General features: G+C 38.1%; 1 protein-coding gene across 1 annotated transcript; it reads left to right on the top strand.

Moving 5' to 3' along the window:
- The first annotated feature begins 1 nt into the window (after nucleotide 1).
- On the top strand, nucleotides 2-18,809 carry papss1 (3'-phosphoadenosine 5'-phosphosulfate synthase 1). Its single transcript, XM_044347071.1, has 12 exons — nucleotides 2-246; nucleotides 1,540-1,654; nucleotides 1,766-2,001; nucleotides 2,409-2,547; nucleotides 5,722-5,840; nucleotides 6,194-6,307; nucleotides 6,471-6,582; nucleotides 8,559-8,764; nucleotides 11,277-11,412; nucleotides 11,763-12,031; nucleotides 14,476-14,705; nucleotides 17,539-18,809. Exons 1-12 carry the CDS (start codon nucleotides 187-189, stop codon nucleotides 17,675-17,677), a joined length of 1,875 nt encoding a protein of 624 aa, XP_044203006.1. The 5' UTR covers nucleotides 2-186; the 3' UTR covers nucleotides 17,678-18,809.
- The last annotated feature ends 4,839 nt before the right edge of the window (nucleotides 18,810-23,648 follow it).

Here is a 23,648-nt window from a genome sequence, read left to right as displayed (position 1 = left end):
CCGGTTCCTCCTGTGCCTGGCTTCTCGGCTCCGGGGCTCCTCCGTTCACAGGAGAGATACCTGTGCCAAAACAAAAAAAACCCACCAAGAGATACCTGCATTAATAAGCAAAGAGCCGAGCGATTTGTCGTTTTGTGTGATTTAAAACAGGTAGCCGGTTGAAATAGCCGCTGACTACTGTCGAACATGGACACGTATGGCAACTCGCACAAAAAACAGAAGCTAAGCAACGCCGCTGATAGCTGGGTGAGTTTTCTCTTGCCAAGTTGTGTAAATTCATCACAACGATTCACCACGTCCGTCCAACAACCCTCCATTGAGCTAAGTGGCCAGACAGCTAGCTAATTAACCTACTTAACGTTTTACTGCTTTACAGCAAAGCTAGCTTTTCTTATCAAACGTCGCCATCAGCGTGTGACTGAAAAGTGGCTAATCAGTTAACTGCTAATGCAGTTAATACAAGGGCATCCATCGTCTGTTTGTGAAATGCATGTGTGATAACGCCAATAGTTCAAGCATCACTTTCAGCAAATTACAGTTTACATAATCTATTTTTCCTTTTACCACTTAGATCTGCTGCTGCATAGTTGATTGATTTTTGATTTGATTGTTTTGCACTGTGGTCCTCCAACATACAACAAACAAACAAAAACAATAACACCAGACAAACGTGCATACATACAGAGCTGAAACATGTAGTTTAAATGATTTATGCTTTCATTCATTTAATTTTTCAGTCAAAGAGGTTAAACATTAGCTCATCCGAGCTTCTTAAATGTGAGAATTTTCTGCTTTTCTTTGTCATAATGGTGGTAAATGAAGTATCTCTGGGTTACAGACTGTTAGTGGGCTGTTATAGATTCTTGGAAGTTGTGATGGCCTTTTGTCACTACTTTTTGACATTTCATTAGGTCTACAACTAATACATATTTTCTTATGGATTAATCTGTCCGGTATTTCTTCAATTAATTGCTTTATCTATAAAATATCAGAAAATGGTGACAAATTTCCATCACAGTCTGTGTTGATGTCTTCAAATTGCTTGTGTTGTCAAACCAACAATCCATAACAAAACAGATAATCAGTTTACAATGTTATAAAATGGAGAAAAGCAGCAAAGTCTCCAATTTCAGAAGCAGAAATCAGAGTATTCAGCAATTTTTGATTGAAAAATGACTTAAAGGATTAAGTCTATTCGGCTATTAAAATAGTTGCAGATGAATTTACTGTCGATTGATGAATAGACTAACTGTTGCAGCCCTACATTTCCCCAGACAAACACATACTCTGACAAATGTGGATCTGCTAAGCTTACAAGCTGTTTTCTTAATATAGAACAGGCTACATATTACTGAGAAACCGTATTTCAAGGCCACTTTGGAGATGTGACTGATATAATCAACTTTTAGTTCAGCAAATCTACAAGGCTTGATCTGTTCATGTTGACATTCTATCTTTTAATTTAGAGTTTTATATAAATCTGTGTGATTCTTTAACTTGTGAAGAGGCTGAATTGACAGAAAATCTCTATCATTTCAGGGAAAGCAACGTGCAACTAATGTCACGTATCAAGCTCACCATGTCAGCCGAAACAAGCGTGGGCAGGTTGTAGGCACAAGAGGAGGGTTCAGGGGATGCACCGTTTGGCTCACTGGTATGTTGCAAGATGACAGCATTTACAAAAATACATTTCAAGGTGCTGTTTCTGCACCTTTGTGTCATTCCACAGCTGTTCCACAATCATGATGTTTTCCTCTGTGTCAAGGTTTGTCCGGTGCAGGGAAGACCACAGTAAGCATGGCTCTAGAGGAGTACCTGGTTTGTCATGGGATCCCTTGCTACACCCTGGATGGAGACAACATCCGCCAGGGGCTGAATAAGAACCTGGGCTTCAGCCCAGAGGACCGTGAAGAGAACATTAGACGTATTGCTGAGGTGGCCCGGCTTTTTGCTGATGCTGGGCTGGTCTGCATTGCCAGCTTCATCTCTCCCTACAGCAGGGTGAGTAACTCTTCAAAGAAAGCATCAGTGGCTGAATGAGAGAAACAAACAGATGAGGACAGGGATAAATTTGGGATGGCCGTAGAATTGAGAAGTAACAGGCTAGTGTTAAAATTCACATCAATTTTTGGATACTGGATACTTCATATTACATATGACAGATCTTGGATGATCATAATGACATTACTAGGCCCTAATTTACAGTACAGAGCAGTGTGGTAGGACTAGTACTGTCCTCTTGCGTCTGAAAACACAAATTTTGGATGTGCAGGGACAAAAAATCTGGGTCCTTATCATTTTAAACCAATCTAATGCTCAATGTTTTTCTTACACATCATGTTTGGCTAACTTCTCTTTGGCTAAAATCATGTGTTTACCTTACTGTGTGTTTGGTTATTGTCTTCCAGGATCGCCTTAATGCCAGGAAGATCCACGAGGCAGCCGGGCTGCCTTTCTTTGAGGTGTTTGTGGACGCTCCACTGGATGTGTGTGAGCAGAGGGACGTGAAGGGGCTGTACAAGAGAGCCAGAGCAGGCGAAATAAGAGGTAGAGCTTGTGTTTTTAGGGTGTATTTGCAGTGCATCATCAAATCCGAGGCCTAGATTTATGATAATGACTGATCAAAACTGCCATTGAGATCAAAACAGTGACTCAGTTTTATACTTGGGCTGGAATGCAATGACACGTGTCAAGATAACGGATCAAAATGTCCTTCAATGTTATGTGTTGAGGTTAAACAAAGAACAAAGACTGCAAGAGAAAACATTTAATCAAGATAGTTTGAGTTTGTTTCAGTCTGCAATCAGTAACAGAAAATAATTAGGTCATATGTATAAATATACAAATTCATATACACACACATACATAAACACATAAAAAGGAGGCAGATACTCAAATACCACAGTTGAAAACAACACAGTGACACAACTTGAAAGATTTCTGCAGTATGAAAAAGCTACAGGTTATTATGCCTGCCCGTTTAACAACACATCATATTTGACCTCAAAAGGTAACATCGAACAACAAAAACAAAACGATTTAGATATCCTGTACCCTGTCCTTCTATGCCAATGTTTATTTCTGCTCATCCATTTTTGTATTTGTTCAGTAAGTTATTTTTAATCTCACTAAGTGTTCTACATGTTTTCAGTTCCTCACTACAGCTGTTCCATAAATTCACTCCTTTGACTGAAATACGATATTTTACATCAGTCCTCACTAATTGTTTTTTGAACATGCAAATTCCTCTCAAATCATATTAACTTTCTCCCTTTTTGAACAACTTTTGGATACTTTTAGGTAATAATTATTTTTTTGCTCTATACGTAATTTAAACCGTTTTAAAGTCGCCCAAATCTTTAAATTTTAAAGCCTTTAATTTAATAGAGTGAGTTTGTTGGTTCTGTTTGTTTACAATTCCAATGGCTCTCTTTTGAAGTATGAAGATTTGTATGAATTTCCCCACACTTCCACACAGTAAATTATATATGGGACCATAAGGGAACAGTACAAGGTGTATAATGAAATTTGATTTAGAAGATCTTTGACTTTATATAGTATTGCAATTGACTTTGACATTTTAGCTTTAATATAATTTATATGTCGCTTCCAGCATCATTTATTTATCTATTATCACTCCAAGAAATTTAATTCAGACACTCTTTCACTTTCAACATCATTTATCATGTGTTTGCTTTGTGAGTTAAACAATTACCAAAGATAATATTATTTAGTTTTTACTGAAATTCAGTGTTAGTTTATTAGAGTCAAACCAACTCTTTTCATTTTCAGTTCCTTTTCCACTATATCCAAAAGTTGTTTCAAATTCTGACCACAACAAAATAACTTTGTATCATCTGCAAGTAGTATCATTTTTAATATTTTGGAAACCTAATATATATCATTTATGTACAAAATTCACAATAATGAGCATAACACTGAGCCTTGGGGAAGCCCACAAGTATCCTTTAATAGTTGTGAATCAAAATTATTCATATGGACATAATGATATCTATTCTCCAAGTAAATACTTAACCAAGATTGTGCTTCTCCTCTAATTCCATATCTTTGTAGTTTCTTCAATAATAAGTCATGGTCAACAATATTAAATGCTTTTTTGAGATCCAGGAATAACCTCACTGTATGTTATTTATTTTCTGTTACAGTTGATCTTTCCTCCACAAATTCTATTAGTGCAAATAAAGTTATCCTATTAGATCTAAACCCATACTGCTTTTCACACAGTACATTATGTTTTGTGATGAAATCATCTAGTCTTTTATAGAATATGTTTTAAGAGAGCTGAGAGAGAGAACTGCGAGAGCAGAGAACAGGTCTTTAATTAGAGAGTACATGTCTATCTCCAGACTTATATTTAGGTATGACTTTATCTGTTTTCATTTTGCTTGGAAATATACCAGCTTGTAGAGACTGATTACAAATATGTGTCAGTGATTTCACCACACACTCAATAATATTTTGAACTGTAGACATATCAAGTAGTAAGAAGTCTGTAGACTTCTTACTCTTTAATGTTTAAACAATGTCATCTGTCACTGCTGTCATCAGCAATGTCATCACATCATCTTTACTGTTAGGCTTAATAATCTCCTTAGCTAAATTAGGTCCAATATTAACAAAAAAATATTAAATTCATCTGCAACTAAATCCATATCATTAATAGTTGCATTATGCTTTGTTAGGAAATAGGTTGGGTAACCTGCTTTTCTAGTTCTGTTTTTAATAATGTCATTCAATACTTTCCATTTATTTTTAGTATTTTTGTTGTCCTCCAATAATTTGCTATAATAATCCCTTTTGCTGCATCTCATAATACTTGTCAGTTTGTTTCTATATGGCTTGTATGTGTGTTCTACTAATTTTGTTCTTCTCTATAAAAATTCTTCATATATATATATATATATTTTTTTCAAGCATTTTGTATGCCTTTAGTTTCAACTAATTTCTGTTTCTGAAATTACTGGCTGAATTTCTTTCTTTACTAAAGGACAATTTTTTTCATAGGGTGTTTTTATGGAGTACAAATCTATATGTTCAAAACTGTTTTAAGAGTACTCTGTTTACTCAGTTGACACATATGATACATTCACTGTCCATGTTCATTATTCTGACTTCTGCTTGTGATCTGTTTTATGTGTCATGTAAATACCCTCCTTTCTTGTCTTTGCTCTCTGTTTGCACTGATCCATATCATGTCAAATTACTTAGAAAATGGCGGTGACAATAAAACTGATGCATCACTGTCAGAGGAAGTGTTTCCCATCACATGGTGTAAAAAGTCACTTTTTTTTTTTTTTTTTTTTTTTTTTTTTTACAGTGCGAGGAGATCACAACCCAATTTCCTGTGTTCTATGTAATTTCTGTAGAGCAGATTTGGCCTTTGCGTCCCTCCTGTCTTAGGTAGTCAAGATGCTGTTTTTAGGCACTATGTGTCAGATAGTATCTCCTTCAAATGTGATGTAATTCAACCCCTGAACCATCCTCTGACTTCTCCCTCGTTGCCCATAGAACACGACAAATTCACTATTATTTAAATCACTGTTTTTTTTTAAACAATGGCTTGGATATTTTCAGTATTATCTGGAATATTAATAGTAAAACCAGGAACATGATGGAACTGGAACAAAAGTAGACTTTTAATATGCAAAGTTTTTTTGTGTATTTGAGATTGTGCATTCAATACTCAATATTATTTTTTAGGTTTCACTGGAATTGACTCAGAGTACGAGAAGCCAGAGGCTCCAGAGCTGGTGCTAAAGACTGACTCCTGCAGTGTGAATGAGTCCATACAACAGCTTATTGACCTGCTTCAGGAGAGGGTAAGAGAGAAGAGAAACATAGTGCTTGGACATGTTGTGAACAAATGCATCATGTTTAGAATCAAGTAATGTAGTTTTTATTAGCTATTAGCTGTGTCCCTTTTTATACTTGTTTGTATATTTGACACTGGAGAGAGACCTTGAAATTCAGACTTCTTTCACAAAACTGTGCCGTCATTCCCCTAGTTGCCACTAGGGGACAGTGAGGCCTAATATTTGTAAAGCTATCGATGTCCTTACCCTTTATCATGTGAATTATTTTAGTGACTAGTAAACCTTTACCAAAGCCTTGATTGAGCAGGTTGACGCTGTATTTAAAATAATTAATTTGATATTCTTTTTTTATTCTTCAGGATATAGTTCCTGTTGATGCTTCTTATGAAGTGAAAGAGCTGTATGTTCAGGAGAACAAACTGGACCTGGCCAAGGCTGATGCAGAGACTCTGCCTGCTGTACAGATTGGGAAGGTGCTTCTGTTTTTCTTTTTTTAATGTTGCCTAAGTATTTATAGAGAAACTATTAGACATACTATTCACTCATACATTTTACTGTATCCTTTTATTTTGATCTACATATATGCCGAGTTGCTGGTCAATATGTAACCTATATGACGGTGTGTGTAATCCCCAGGTGGACATGCAGTGGGTGCAGGTGCTGGCTGAAGGCTGGGCCACTCCTCTGAACGGCTTTATGCGAGAGAGAGAGTATTTGCAGTGTCTTCATTTTGACTGTCTGCTGGATGGTAAGATGTTGTTTAAACTTATTGTCTAACATTTCATTGAGTGCACTGCTGCTATACTTGAGAAAAGGCACTAGGTGGAGATGAGACCTCACAAAAGAAATGGCAGAATGACATTGATATAATGAGTGAAGGTGATTTATATGCATATTTTCAAGAATGATGGTCTTGTTCTGTGTATCATGATGGTGAAGTGATAAGACACTTTGCACCCAGGGCTCAGGAATACCTATGTTTTTAAGGCACTTTGGAGAAAATAAGTATCATATTTAGTGCCAGAGTACCTCTGTGTAATTACAGCAATTTATCATGTATTGTATGAAATTCCAAGAAAAAGTCAATTTTCATTTATTGTCCATATGACCACTCAACCCTCAGTTGTGTGTTGTAGTGCCAGATATTTTGTTACGCACACACACAATGAAATGAAAAAACATACAATAATTTAAAAGTTAAGATAGCCTGTTTTTCATTGTTAGGTTTTGACAGGTATAGATTACAACCGCTGTCCTGACTGAATGATAAAACATTCAAATTCCAACGTTGAGCAAAACCGCAGATGATTTGAATTTGGTGCCCGGAAAGATAGCTAGACTGAGAAACTGAACCGGCTGGACAGAAACCGAAATATATATTGATGTGAAAAGTCTAGTTTCCATTTTCCTCTGTTTATCCTGAGGGAGAGGGATGCAGAGGAAGAGGCTCCTGTATTGATTGACACACACACCACCATTTTCTACATTTTGACTTCCTTTCAGGGAATTGATGGTGAAAAAATGATATCACCCTGAAAAAATTGATCGCCCACACACTATCACTAAAACGGTTTGGGAAGCAGAAAACTGCATGTTTCACTAATCAAATAGTCTGCAAAAATAAACAGAGACCCAAAATTCAAGCTTGTCTCTCCCTCGCTCGGACGTTTGGCAGTCTTGTGTGTGCGTTTTATTGGAACCAGCTGTAAGCTCTGCACTGTGACAGTGGGGACCAGAGGAGGGTTGAGGGGGAGGTGGGAGCAGCAGTCAGCGTCGCCTCCTGTCTCCACACTATTTGATGTGATGTGATGTGAAAAGCGTGCCAGTCCCAACTTTTTCATCACACTGGACGGCAACAAAACGCTGTCAGTGCACGGCTCAAATTATAAAATGAGAATAGGTTCAAGATCCAGTTTAGCTTAAGAGGGTATTTTTCTTCTCTTGCTTCTAAAATTGCAGCCTTGAAGACTCACTGTAGCCTGTGGTTTAGCTGTATATTTCACATTTAGCCTGAAGGGGTACAAAATGGAAACTTAACTAGAAAGGTTGAGCTTTTTTTGTTGTGTGTATTAACCTTTGATTATTTGTAAGATGTCTGAGTACTTTGCACTGGGGCACTGTTGTTATTGGATCATTATCTGAACTATCTATTAAATCTTATCTATTAGTATAGCTTTAAGTGGTATATTATGCTGTTTTACTTTGCATACTATGACAAATCATTGGCCAATCAGGTTATTAACTCCCCAGGTATGAGTTTCACATTTCTGTTTATTTTTGAACCATAAAGATTAGTCAATTACTCAATTTAGTTCATTATCATACCTGATAGTAAACTGATTATCTTTGAGTTTTAAACTGTTGGTTGGGCAAAACAAGTTAAGTCAATTTGTATGTATATAGCCCAATATCACAAAATTGCCCTGGGGGGGGGGGGGGGCTTTACAATCTGCGCAATATACAACATCCTCTGTCCTTAGACCCTCGATATGAATGAGGAAGAATCTCCCTTCAAAAAAACTTTTAATAGGGAAAAAATGGAAGAAACCTCAGGAAGAGCAACAAGGGATTTGAATATGTTACCTTGCGTTCTGGGGATTTGGCATTTGTCTCTATTTTATGACATATTTACACAAAAAGATTAAATCAAAAATTAATCAGCAGATGAATTTATAAAGAAAATAAATAATCTCAAAATATGTTTTTCTTCCTCCCTTGTCATAGGTGGTGTGATCAACCTGTCAGTGCCTGTGGTGTTGCCGGTGTCTACTGCAGATAAAGAGCGTCTAGATGGTGCGACAGCCATGGCTCTGGTGTATGAGGGCAGGCGAGTGGCCATCCTTCGCAACCCTGAGTTCTATGAGCACCGAAAAGAGGAGCGCTGCGCTCGTCAGTGGGGCACCACCTGCAAGGACCACCCCTACATCAAGGTCAGTTCTTCAGATGACACATTTAGAGTCAGTGTGCCAATATTTATCAAAATGCTATCAAAAATCCAAAAGCTCCACCTTGGTGAAAGTATTGCAGCATCTGCAGAGCTCCAGATGGTCTTCCTCAGTGCACTATGTGATAAACACTCTGCATGTGAAAGCAAACTGCCTCCCTGGATTCAGCACTGATAGAACACAGATCCGAGCTGGCCTTTTCACTTTGCTTATGGAAAGACTGAATAGGTGGAGGAGTGGTGCTTTTCTTGCAGTCTGTCAGGACGCCCAGTGTAATCACTTGATCTTTTTGGTCCACCCTCATTTTGCAGGTGTTATATTTGGATGCTGAGTCTCTCGCTCAGCCTCCACCAAATGCGTTTCGAGATCGTACCGCTCAGCTGAACAGGCTGCGGAATCCTTGCCAGTGAATTGTTTCCATCTGTCTCCTATCGACTCCTCCTCAGGGGCTCAGGTAGACTCGGTGGTGAGATGACGTCCTGAAATGATCCTGCGCACTCTTGCGGAGAGTGGCATTGGCTTGTAGCTGGAAAAGAATGGAACTGTCTGTTACTACAGACAAAGATAGTTGTCAGATTGTCTTTTTATAACTCCATCTGCATGAACAGATGCAGTGCAAGGTTGCTTTTAAAAGTTGCCCGTCTGGCTAATTTTAAATCCCATTGTGTTTAGGATTAGTGCAGTTGGTCTGCAATTCGTATACCAGCAAAACTAATAGTAACTTCCATGGTATCTAGTGCTTTCACTCCCTGGGCTAAGACTTACTGTAAACCTCACTGGCTCATTTTAAAGCCCTTTGCTTCTAAAAATGCTCTGACTGCATGGAGGTGAACTTGAACACTAGACAGCAGCTGTCTCGGTATTTCAGCGCAGTTGGCAGTCATTTTTAATTTTAGCAGATGTCGTCTTTGTCTCACCTTGTTTATGATCAGATCTGGCTTAGCTTCACGTTGTAAGATGTATTAGAAGCTGCCAGTTTCATAAATTGGTACCATGACTCTCCAGTGTCAACACCTGATGTCTTAGCACTGGCTTTAAACACATGCTGAGTACTCTATATTTCCACAACTGTCATTCTTTACCCACTCTAGCCTGTCACAGCTGAACGTGTGTATTCAGCTTGCTGTAATTAAGGTGTCACTCATTAAAGAGAATGTGTATGTATACATAAGTGTATGTTTAACTCCCCGTGCCGGAGCCAGTCTGTCAACACACCTCTGTGCTGGTAGCTGCAACTTTTTCTTTGCAGCCAGAAACGAGCTGCTCCATATTACATGTAGTTAATCCACTTTTTCCTGTTTACCTGTCCGTCAGTCAGACAGGAGCCCCCTTCATCGGAAACTATGGTGTAGTGGTTGTTTATTTGGCTGGGGCCCTTTTTCACATGTGAAGTCTTGGGGGCACATATAATGGTTAAACAGAGCACATGTGTACGTGCAGACCTGCTCCTTTGATTTATCCACGCAGACATTATATTTTCCATTCACTTATGTAAGGAAAATAAATTGCGACTTTGTCTATGTTGATCTCTCCAAAGAATAAGACTGTTATGCATCTTTCGTGACTCTTCTCAGGCCAGCGGTAGACAGGCTGGATTAATTCGAGTGTGGAAAACAGATCACAACACGATCCTGAAAACTTATTACGGCGCCAAGTGGTTATTGATCACATAGCGTAGACACAGATCCACACCTCTATCGCTGACAACCTTCAGATTTTTGCGAACAGTTTGGCGGGTCAAACTGAAATCAATATGTAAAGTATCGATATCAAAGAGATTTAATATTTAAAAAAAAAATATTCACAATAAATTAAATGTCAATGAAAAAAGTGACATGGATTGATTTTTCTTTTTTTTTTTTTTTTTTAAATCAATATCCAAATCCGCTTTTTGCAATTCTGAAACACTTCAGGTGTCATTTGTGGCCTTTATTTTGAATTCTTTCTGTCTCTGTGCTGGTGCTGTGCTTCCTTTTATTGCCCAGCCTGTAGAGAATTGTCACTTTGTATCACATTAACATCGCACAGGCCCTTGTTTTCAGTAACTCTAGCTATGCTCTCATAAATGCCACAAGAGGCAGGAGAAAGATACTGCCTGAAACAATAGCAGCCTTTGCGTGGGTCCTGAGCACTTAGGTGACATTGTTAGATGAATCTTTTGAGGAGGAAAAATTCTCTCCAGTGTGGTCATGAGCTCATCAGCAGGTTTTATTGTGGAATACAATCTGATTTTGTCTCTGCTCTGCTATTGAAATTAAGAAAGAAAGAGAGTTGTGGCCAAATGCAGAAGAGTGGTCCTGCCAGAGGTTTGTTGACTGTTTAACGACACATAGAGACTTTGATTTACGCTGCTGTGTCCCTGTTGCAACTCGGTAATAACTCGATTTCAGCTTGGCCGGGTTCCAGCACAGTGAAGTTTTTATGGAAGGCAGTGTCTTAAGTCTGGATTACGTTTGAGTTTTGTTCACTGTCATGATCATTCTGGCTCTTATTTCAGATGGTGATGGAAAGTGGGGACTGGCTGGTCGGCGGAGACCTGCAGGTTCTGGACAGGATCTACTGGAACGATGGACTCGACCAGTATCGACTGACTCCCACTGAGCTCAAACAGAAGTTTAAAGAAATGAATGCAGGTTTGGGGCCAAATACCAGTCACTTAAGCAGTGATGACGTTTGATTCAAGGACTTTTAAAGAGACAGTAATGTCACAATATTTATAAACTGCTACCTTTTAGGAGAAGACATTCTGGGTTGTTCACTTACTTCAATACTTCTATTATTTCTTTGTGCTTTGGGAAAGAAGTGAGGGAGACACAGTAGGGAAGTCAAGAGACAGAACATTTTCATGTGATTCACCCCTGTATGTGGTTTCAGTGGCTGGGCAGTTAGCTGCTTGATTATCTCTGGGTATATTGTGGCATTTTGTTTGTCTTCTACAGATGTTCAGTTTAACAAACCCTCCTTCTCCTTTCTTTCTATTCAGATGCTGTATTTGCCTTCCAGCTCCGCAACCCAGTCCACAACGGCCATGCTCTTCTGATGCAGGACACCCACAAGCGTCTCATCGAGCGAGGCTACCGCCGGCCCGTACTGCTGCTCCACCCACTGGGAGGTTGGACCAAGGACGATGATGTGCCGCTGCCATGGCGAATGAAGCAGCACGCGGCTGTGCTGGAGGAGGGCGTCCTGAATCCAGATTCTACCATTGTTGCTATCTTTCCCTCACCTATGATGTATGCTGGGCCAACTGAGGTAATGATTATCAAGAATGCTGTATTTGCAGATTTCTGCTTGAGGTTTTTTTTTTTTTTTTTTTCACAAAAAAAGGCGTCATGTTTTTTTTTTTTCCAAAACTGACAGGGAATAAAAAAATGTGACTGCAGCAGTAAGTAATGACAACAGACACAGGGAGGAGGAGTGTCACATACTTGGTGTCTGCAAATTTTTGAGAGTGAAAAATGGCAGGAAATGGGGTTTACAATCGTCTTGAGGCGCTCTGTTTAGTGTTTCCATGCCATACCCCAACCTCTCCGTGTGACTGAGCGTAGCTGTGTAGCTGGGAGTCTTTTAATCATTCACTTGTGATAATGGGAAAGCTATGGTGAAAATTATTGAGAGCAGATTTGAGGCTGGTGGATGTCAGGCACTGAATTTATTCAGTTTGTAATTCTGAATTGGAGTTTTAGCCTGTGCCTTAGTATCATAGCTCTGAGCTTGTTTACCCATTAAAAACAACATATACCCCTGGTCTGCTTGTCACTCGAGTAATCAAACTGACTCTCCTGGGTTCTTCTTGCCTGAAGGTTTTTGAGCAATTCGCTGAAACGCTGCCATGTCCACCTTGAGCCGAAACTACTCGTTTTGTAAACCTAATCTAAAAATCGTAGACAAACTAGACAGGCAAGAACCTAATGGCAGTAGTATTAGTAATTTTCAAGACGTAATGTGCAGTTTTAGCAATTATTCATAATGAGAAACAGGAAAAGAGTCTCAGTGTTTACAGTGAACACAGACTCCCAAGGGCAGCAGTTGTTGGAGACTTGCTGGCTGAACTGTAGTGGTGGATTATATCTGCTAAAAAGTGAAAATTTTTAAGTTGCTAAGAGTTTTTTTGACTAGTGGTTAGTTTTCTATATAATGGCTGCATTTTTCAAGGCAACGTTACTATTCTTTTTACTTTCTGCGTTCTCTTATGATCTCCTCCCTCCTGCGTGGCTCCCTGTTAATTTTCTCTCTGTACTTCCGTGTCCTCTCTCTCTCCCATTCATTTCTCTCACTGAATTGTTTTTGTCTCCAAAAAGAGTTAAGTATCACTTGTTTTCATGACAAATTTTCAGCAAAAACAGCAGAAAATATTTTAATGAATGTAATTATTGCATTTAAAAACACTTATAATGGTCAAATAAGAATAGAAAGGAGTTACACAAATCTTATTTAATTATTTAAAATGCTTCTTAAAGAGACCTTGTCTTCTTATGTAACATCTCTGTCCTCCGATGTGACAGTAGAGGTGTCACACTGGTGGTTATTCCTGTCACACCAAAGGATGTTTCAGCCTTTTGTGTCAATTAATGACCTAATCTGTTATTAGCAGCTAGCAAGACACATTTGCATAATTTTCCATAATTATGTAGTTTAACATACAGTTTTTAATTAAAAAATATAGAATTTTGATATTACACCAAGGGACAACAAAAGTTCACACTCTTATAGTGGTTCGATAAAAGTTAAATATTTGAATAATTCTGAGACAAAAACCTACCATCTTCACACGTCATGGACTTCACAGTGGGCTTCAGTTGTGACCATGGATGCATAAAGAGAGCTGGATACAGTGTCGGAGGCGGGGCCCCGTTCATTCCTAATGAAAGTTGCTCAGTGGCGCATGAAGCCAAAAAAGCCACTTCCTGCTGTAAAGAAATTGCCTGGATGAAAACATACTGCGCACGCTTTATGCTCAGTAGAGACTTCGACTGGCTGAGATGGCTAACTTCTAGTTTAGCCCTCCAGCTAACTCGAATGGGGATAAAACAATTCAATTGCGCGGCTCTTCTAGACTTTTGAACTGTGATTGGACCGAATGGATCAAATTCTGATAGTGAAATGAGTCATTCCTTGGGGGTTGTGATGCTCAAAAAAATGTTTCCACTGATTTTATGTCAAATTTGCTTCACCTGGCGCTCTTCTTATATCCAGTTCTCTTTATACATCCATGGTTGTGACCTTGGATGGGGTCCTTCAACTAAATAAAGTTGTCAGTGGAATTGCCCAATTTAAAATCAGGATATGGTGTCACATGGGAGGACATGTTTCCTTTATTGATAAAAAGTTCCTACGCTTTTAGAAATATGTGAATGAAAAAAATTATTGCCATTTACAAAAATAGACATTTTTAAAATTATTCCTGAGCTATTTATCAACATTTTTAGCCTTTTCTTTTTAATTTAAAATAGTTTATTTATTTATTTTATTTATTGAACCATGCCTGAGACAAAAATGAATAAAAATCTAATATCAAAGCAGTTTTTACCACAACAAGTCCATGTAAAACAAAGAATGTTTAACCATTCACTGCATTGTAAATGATGAAAATATTAATTTATTATCTTGTGTGACAGTGAAAATGCCATTTCACGTCAACTACACCTATTTATAGTTTTTTTTTTTTTTATTATTATTGTTTCTCTTATTCACAGGTTCAGTGGCATTGCAGAGCTCGGATGGTGGCTGGTGCCAACTTCTACATTGTGGGTCGAGACCCTGCAGGCATGCCCCACCCTGACACAGGAAAGGACCTGTACGAGCCCACTCACGGGGCCAAAGTCCTCACCATGGCTCCCGGCCTCATCACCCTGGAGATTGTACCCTTCAAGGTCGCAGCTTACAACAAGGTCAAAAGAGCAATGGACTTTTATGACCCCAAGAAGTGAGTACCTGTTTATGTTGTCATTTCATTGTTTTAGAATGACTGTGATTTTTCAATTTTGTGCCTGCTTTTCTTTGTCACCCATCATTTTTCCTGCAGTCTTTTAATTTATTAGGCACATGGAATAGAGAGACAGTTTGAGTCTAAAGTGAAAGTGCTCACTCACACTAAATTATATCTTATTTGTAGTTCAGAGTAATACCTCACATTTAGCTCACTTAGAACCAGCAGCCTAAACAGAAATTAAATTCACTAAATTAATAACTCATTTAGCTTGTCTTGTTTAAAAAAAAATCCTTTCATCTACTTGCTTTCCTTCTTCGATCTACACCAAGCCAAGAACAACATGAATTGTTTTTCTTTCTTTTATACAGTTAAAAGGATTTGTGGCTTAATACACGCTTTGAAGTTGTTCAAAAATTACAGAGCACTGCTATTAATTAAAGTCTGTATACGGACACTGCACATGATGACTAACAAAAATCATGCAATCTCACTGCCTCTCCTTCAGATTCGATGCAGCCTCCGCCATCATGCAACCGTAGCTGTGTTTGGCTGGGAATGTTAAAACTAAATATGGCCAGACTAATCAAAAGATTTGCTTTGTTTTCCATGATGCATATTTATGACGTTGAGTCCAAACTGAATTGTTCAGAAACATCTAGTACATCTGTGGAAAGAGGTAATAGTGCTACTAAAAATAGTATATTTTAAAATTGAATCAACATTTAGTTTATCTACCCGAGGCTGTGAAATTATTACAGATTATAACTGTGAAATTATGTAAATCTGAAACACTTGAATCAGTCTGTGAGACATTTGTTACCACACTGTTTGAACTGAACGTCACCTTTTTCTACATTAGGATAAAAAACGGAACAGAACAGAACTTAATTTAAAATGAGGTTATATTCTGTTTTCAATACCAGTAACTGTCAGTCTACATTATTGAATAAAGTAGAGAAGAAACAGTAAAGTAAAACTGTTGTCATCGGTCTTAATTTGCTTTATTGTAACCTCATTGACCTTCAACGGACGTTTCAACACATTTCAGACTGATATGTAACATCAGTAAGCCCCATCCCTTAACTCAAATATACTTTACAATATTTTTATATGAAATCTCATCGACCCATTGACTCAATCTGCATTCAAGGCTAAATCTATGGAACAAATGCAAGAGGCTCACTGGATTTCCAAACTCTGTAGTCATCACTCAGCCAGATTTATGGCATTACATTCTCTCATGCACGCTGACAGGGCCTTGCCAAATTTCAGGAGGAATATGGATGCTCGGCCCAATCACCAGCAATACCCCTCAGTCTAAAGTGTAATGGCTCAGATCACAGCAAGCTGTTTCTAATTTGACACTGTATAAAAATGTTCTCTGAAGAATTTAGCCTAGAGCTCCTTTACCTCACACCATGTGAACCGTAATGTCTTCTTCACAGATTGTCAATGTTTCAGAGCCACAAGATGTGCTCCGTCATGTGATAGCAATTAGAAAATTTACTCCATAGGCAGAGGGACTTTGAGACCCTCTCTGAATGTAAGCTGAGTGGAGATAAGTGTAAATATCTGCTAACAAGATGTCTTTAACTGTCCTGCCAGTAATTTAAAGACGGGTCAAGTGAAGATCATCATGAGCTTGTGCCAGTACTCTGCTCGGCACTGGTTGTTCCCATCTTTTCTGAACCAGGTGAACTGGAGATCCAGTGAAAAGCCAGGAGGGAATAGACCCAAGAAGACCTTTTTAATCATTTTTTTTTTTAAAGTTTGGACAAGGGAAATCCACAATCTGATTATTGGAAAGAAGCTTTGTGACACTGTTTAATTTTCCAATCCTTCATCTAGAGCCGGCAGTTAGTTTGGTGGTGGGGGTTGTTTGACAGGAGTGTCTGGCACCATTAAGTCCTCTTAAAACCGGTAATTCAGACTTTCAAACTAATCTCAACTGGCAGTGTTAATGTGTTAATTTTAACTCCACTGCTATCCACTAGATTTGCTCACAATTCTGGCTGTTCACACCTACTGTATAAACAAAGACTTTGACTTCAAGCACCAAAGTGTAGGATTTGAAAAAGTTTGACTGGCAAAAACAGAAGTGCAGATCAGTGCAAATGCTTTAGATTGAAGACCCATAAAGTACATTGCACACTAAATTTTCAAGCATATAAATTGTCTACACCAACACAACTCAGTTTAAAGAATTCACATTCCTAACATTGATTTAAATGTCCGTTAGCTTACTGGATGCTTTTTAAAATCATCATTGCAAGTGTGTGCTGGTGTTACTGGATTGTCATAGTAACTCTGAGGCAACAGTGATTTTGTGAGGAATTATTAATAAAGCAGTTGCCAGATGTGTAAGTAACTAAGTAAAATTAATTTATTTACATAGTGCTTTTCAGACATTAGTCACAAAGTGCTTTACATGAGTATGATGCCACAAGAAATAAAGAAATACACAATCTGTTATAAAAATACACAGTGAAAAAAAAAAAAAAAAGTAAAAAAAAATAAAAATACACAATAAAACATAGAAACATAAAATGCCAACTTCTTACAGGTTAACCAAACACCTGTCTAAACGTGTGTTTTTATGGTCAGTGGTCAGTATATGAAATGTAGGGTTTGGTAAGTAAAATTTTCACATACAAAAACTTTTTTCACTGGTGGGATGAGCTTTGCTGTGGTTTCAGACTGCAGGCAGAAATGCTAACAAACTTCCACAGCAGCAGCTGGTCATTTTTGGATAAGCATCTTTTCAGTGATTGAAATATGTCTGTTACTCAAATTTTTCCCCTCTTTTTTTTCCTTTTTTTAATTGTAGCCATCAAGATTATGATTTCATCTCAGGCACACGCATGCGTAAGATGGCTCGCGAGGGAGAGAATCCTCCTGATGGCTTCATGGCTCCAAAGGCTTGGGCTGTGCTTAAAGAATACTATAAGTCCATGGAGAAGGCCTAAAGGTTGAATCACGGATGTAAAAACACGGGAACACAGTGGTCTCTACTGATGTTTAAAATGATGAATGTGGGGACCACTCGGCTACTATCGAAAAAACCACGCTCTGGCTTCTGTCTTTATGTCACTTTTACGCTCAAAGTGTTGGTCATCAAAATTGTCTCCGTTTTTAGTCTTACCACGGTTGTATTTTAACTATGTGTACTTTATTTAACTAAACTTACTTGGACTGTGAAATATGGTAGGAGAGGTCAGTATACTGTTCAGTTGATATTCAAGAGCATGAACAAAAAAAAATAATCTTATTAGATGTTTGTGTTTCACATTAACTTTATAACTGTATATTCTGATGACTGGTTGCAAAAATGTGTAAAAGACTGAAGATCCAAACCATCAATGACCTGTATGGAAAGTACTGTTGACCAGTACTTAAGCAGTAAAGAATGTTGAGTATTCGTGATGTCCTCATTTACAACGGTTACTGCACCTGCTAGAGTTTGTATAACTCACTACTGAACCCCAAACAAGTCGCTTTGTACTGTATGTTTGCAAGTGGCGGTGGCAATTGCTCGAAATTCGGTGTACACAAGTATTTGATGTGTAAGTTGAGTGCCTTGGTCTTTCTCAAATTCCTGTCTTCAGAAAGTGAATTCACATGATGTCTTGCTTGAATTAGGACACAGACACACACACACACACACACACTCATACCTGCTTTTTGTCCCACTTGTCTTATTGTTACACTGAAACGGTCCAGTAGTTCCAGAAACGATCTGCAAAACAGATCAGTATTAAAACAGCTTGAAGTGTTTTTATTAGGATTCACAACCCTAACCTTCCTAAACCTTTAGGAAAACTTTAAAAACATTTTTGTCTATTTATTTGGTCCTAACATTGCAACGTTTTATCTTTTTAACTGTGTTGTGCATGTAGTTTCGGTGCTTTAAGCATTTCTCTCAACAGTCTTGATATTTTGTTACATTTTCATTTGTATTTTTTTCCTCTTGGGTTGCTAATATTTTCCATGTGGTAATTCATTTTTAAGAGTTGGGCTGTATAATCAGATGGTTGATGGTTACCATCAAGGGATCAGATTTGTAATCTTCCTTGACCAATAAACCATTTTTAGCAAAAAGAACAAATTGTTTACTTTTGCGTTCTCTAAGCTTTAGGGTTTTGTTACACACTGTGCAGGGTATGTGTGTTTTTTTTTCTTTTTCAGCACACCAAAGAGTTTTAAATACATAACATACTTTCCAAGAATTCCACTTAATTTTAAATGACAGCACTGAATTGAATGCATTTTAGAAACTAAACCTACAGTGATGAGATGTCATCAAGTTTTAGCCGCCTGTGATCTCACTGTAACACAGTTTATATTCTGACATCTCAATAGCTCTAAATCTCCTCATGTCTTTGTGGCTAACCTGTTTCAAGTGCACTTTGTCATCTGCATGAACATTGCACTCTTTAAAATTAAATTTCTCCAATATCTTAGGCATTGCCTGTTGGAACTTGTGTGACCTCCCAGTTGGTCAATCAGCTGTATATTGAATGAGTCAGACCCTCTAGTGACCCCAATCAGTCTCAGACACACTCGCACACTGTATACAATGAGCTGCAGCTGGCTCCCAGATGCAGTGGTGCAGTGAAAGTGGAACGTACAGGGTTAAAACCAGACGGAGAAGAGTGGCTCTGTCAGAAATACCCTGGATACTTCATCTAATCCAACTTCCAAGATGTAATGAAGAGACCTGCCAGCAGCAATTTTTTCTACCTTTCGCCAGATCTTGTTCAATCTCAAATGGTAATCAAGCTGGGACCTCAGTACAACTTCAAAAGAAGAACTGTTTTTTCGCACAGAAAATGATCAAATGATTTCGGAGAGGTTGCCTTATGATTTTTGTTGTTCTTTTAACTGTCTGGAGCAGATCAGTGCTCTCTGGGTAATGCAGGTGTCTGTTACTATGTGTATCCCCAACCTCTTGATCTTATCTTGTGTTTTAGCATGCACAGTGTATTTTAGTTTTGGGTAAATTCTCAGCTTGCTCTCCCCATAATCAGATCTTGCTTTGAAACTTTTCATCCCTCTGAGGGTGTTGTTACAGTGGCACGCTGCCAGAGGAAAAGGTTGAAGGTGCCAGAAGAATTTGTAGTGCTCTGACTACTGTTTACATGACTTATGCCTCCACTCACCTGCACCAACTAATTTAATTAACTCAACAGGCTGCTGTAGAGAATTTAGACAGTCAAACACAACATTCATTACAGCCATTTTAACCAAAGTGTTGGTTTAGGATCCTGAGTCTGAGGCCAGAGTTTTACAGTTTGAAAATAGATTATCACAGAATTTGAATGTTGTTTAGTTATGCAGATGTTATTGGTAGATATAAATGTCACACATGACTTATAAAGGAACAATATTTTATATTCTTGCACTATGACTGTTAAAGAGATTTTCAACAGGGTTTACAAGACCTTTACTGTCTTCTCGGAAAGCACTTAAAGCCCCCCCCCCATTTAAAAATTGTGTTTTGCTTATTGTTACTTCACTTACAGGTTTAGTTTCACTGTTCAGAATGATGCATGTGCAGAGTTTGACACTAGAAAGCTGGTTTCACATCCGTCTACTGAAGGTGAGAGTTTCTCTGTGCTCACTTTCAATCAGAGTTTAAGACGTGTACCTACAGTACGAGCACAATTTGTGACATCACAAGTAGTATGGAGCCAATATTGGTCCAGGATCTAACATATAAAAGTGTTATGTGGAAACTTGAAGCCCCCCAGCACACATACACTGAAATTTACTATTCCAAGCAGAGTATTTTTTACATATTTCAAAACTTTATTTTGACTTTATTTTACTGTATGACTCTATTTCACTGGTGCTGTAGCTATACATGACCACCACTGTATATTATTTCCTGGTCCTTTCTCAAATACAATTAAATGCAACAATAAAACAAATAAATGAGGTGGTACTTACTCTGTGTAGTAATATTGCCTATATTTTTATTATAATTAGTACCAAATCTCATTCTTGTCAGGAAACATCCCAGGAAATTACAAAAATTAAAAAATAATGTGTTAGTGTGAGGGATGCCACTTATAAGAAATATAAATAAAAAGTTTTGTCTGCATTATAAGAGTCCCTGTATGCACGTTAATGTCATGTCTTGCTTTTTCTCATCTACACGTACATGCATGGAACATCCTACATGTGATGACATCATCGCTGTCTCATCCCATACCACCGAAAGGTTCTGCTCTTACATGGACTCCAGCTGCATTTATCTCCAATTTCCTTCCATCTGGTTTGAGTTCTATTCAAAGCAAGTCATGATAAAAACAGGCTTTACTTTGCAAAACACAATTCAGTGATACAGGACGAGGTTAACATTCAAGGAAGCCTGTGATCCTCAGTGATGACTCCGAGGTGTGTGGAGGGCCGAGTCAGCGCTCATCAGCAGTAATTATTTTGTGTGATTATCTGGAGCTTCATGATGACAGTGGAAGGAGCTGTCTCACGTACTGTTTCATAAGCTCCAGTAAAAAGTCGTTTGGGTTTTTAGGGCATTCTGACATATGGTTAACATACAGTATTGTTATACTTTGATCCTATACAGCTCCTATAAAGAAAACCTTTAGCCACTGTCTGTGTTTTGAAAGATTAAAATAAAAACTGCTTGGACCAATAAAAAAAATATTTTTTGGTTCCCATCTGGTGAATGAATCCCACACGACAGCAGAACCATGAGAACATTTCACTTGAGGTTTCATTTATCTTGTCCGCACATAATCTTCACATTCTGCTACTAAATGTTATACTATGTATTGTCTTAGATGCTTAGAAACATCAAATAATTGAGTGTGATTATTTGTTGACTCACCATAATATGATAATATGAATATCCTTTATAGCTTAGTGTTTGCTAATGACTCTCATCATTATAAATTAATGTTTAATGTTCATTGTAATGATCTGATAATATCATTGTCTCGTGATGTCATGATTAGACAGCCTACAGTGCACAGACAGATGAATGTGTGTCAAACACTTAATAAATCCTTTGATATTTGTGCAAAGTACATGATGGTAGCCAGACAATAGCCACAAATCACTAGTCATGCCACCATCATATATGTTGTACTTCTCCCTCACACATGCCATTGATATAAGATACAGAAGACACTCATTACTCCAAGATTACCACAGCCTGATAAATCCTATTGCTTTATGATTCTCTTGTCAGCGCACCTTGTCAGAATGAGTCTAGACAGCTTCGGGAACATTACCTCAGGAGATCATACAGATGGAGAGAGATCATGCATCAAATAATGATTCGAGAGCAGATCAAAGGAAAGCATCTGTTTCACAACCTTGGAGGACTCTGGAAAAGAGGAATTCCAGGCTCTTATACAACAGATATACCATCAGGCACAAAAGATGGGCTGTAAACCCATCACATCCTCCGCAGTTTGTACTGCCCTCCTCTGTAAGGGTCCCACATACATGCCGAGCTGAGAAAGAGGAAACAGTATATCTGTACCTGTCACCGACAGAGAGGATAGATAGCTATGTACAATGTCAAGCGATATAAATTATAGGGAACATGAAAGGACATGAAATGATTTAAAATTTAGCTTTTTGTTATCATGAGGCAGTGATAGGTAGATGTTAAAAACAACTCAATCCGTGAGAAACTGTGTTTTAACTCTGCGTTTAAATTGCTTAATTTTTTGAAATGGAGGGGAAGGGGGAAGGTGATCTGACTGTTTATGAAATCAGGCTTTACTGTGTAGGCTGCTTTAAAGATTTTACCAGATAAAACTGGAAAATGTGGTATGGTAACAGTTTAAACACAATGTTGGGTAGCAGGAAATATTTATAAATTAAAAAGAAAAAAGATCTATGCAAAATTGGCCTTGGATAAAAACCAAAAAAAAACCAAAAGCTTACTAAGGAAGTGCGCTGAATATGATTTATATGCAAAATGTTAATTGCTGTCAACTTTTACAATGTATGAAAGCAGCATGTGATGCACATAAACAGCTACACTATATACATATAACATATGACAAAATTAATAAACATTTCTGAAAATATGTTATTACAATATCCAGAGTGTCTATTTTCTGTGACAGAGCAGCCACTTACTGTGAAGGACTGCAGATGCCTGTGGGACCTTTTAGCTTGGATATACACTAACACACAGTCACACACTGCTTTATGGCTGATGAATAGCAGATTCACAGCGATCGATAGTCTTTGCATCCGAGTGACTTCACTGTGAAGGGACATATTGCTATATTTCTGTATGCAGACATTTCAGTTCAGTCTGCGTTCCAAATTCATTATTATGAAGCGTTTCAAGGTTTGTCTCTTGACTGTGTTACAGACTGTCATCCTGGTTACTCTGGTTTCTATCTTTAGGACAGAGTGTTTGAATTTTAACAAACATTGGATAGGACTTGATTGGATTGAATATTGGAGTAACTTTCTGTTTTTGGTTTTTGGATATATTTTAAATGGACTAAACCTCTGTCAGGCCCTTCAACATAATTCCTTTTTTTTCATTATTCACGCCAACTCCTAATTGGAATTCAATGGTTTGTTGAACCTGGACAGTTTATAGTGGTGAGTGTTTTTCTGCTGTATACCAGAACCTCTTTTAATACCACATTATGTGTGTTCACAGGTGCAGTTCAGTGGAAGAAGGACGGCACTGTTGGCATAAAACATCCCACTCAGCAGTTCACATCTTGGGCTTTAGGATTGTTTTATTGCAACAGAACATTTCTTGGTCAGAGACTGCAAAGAGAGAGAGAGAGAGAGAGAGAGAGAGAGAGAGAGAGAGAGAGAGAGAGAGCGTAACCCTGACTGCCGCCAGGACTTTAAGGTAGCAAAGCCAAGCCAGAGGTTTAGCAGATATCATGCCTTTGTGACGAGATCTGCCATGTGAGAAATGCAGTG

This window comes from Thunnus albacares, chromosome 3 (assembly GCF_914725855.1).
Source record: "Thunnus albacares chromosome 3, fThuAlb1.1, whole genome shotgun sequence".
Lineage (NCBI taxonomy): Eukaryota > Metazoa > Chordata > Actinopteri > Scombriformes > Scombridae > Thunnus > Thunnus albacares.
Note: the sequence above shows the minus strand (reverse complement) of the source record. Positions and strands in the feature narration are given on the sequence as shown.

What these genes read in the sequence shown, in the direction of transcription:
- papss1 (XM_044347071.1), top strand. Translation starts at nt 187, where the DNA reads ATGGACACGTATGGCAACTCGCACAAAAAACAGAAGCTAAGCAACGCC. An exon ending in TTTTGACTGTCTGCTGGATG is followed by an intron (nt 6,583 to 8,558) that starts GTAAGATGTTGT and finishes CCCTTGTCATAG; the next exon opens with GTGGTGTGATCAACCTGTCA. An exon ending in GTTTAAAGAAATGAATGCAG is followed by an intron (nt 11,413 to 11,762) that starts GTTTGGGGCCAA and finishes CTTTCTATTCAG; the next exon opens with ATGCTGTATTTGCCTTCCAG.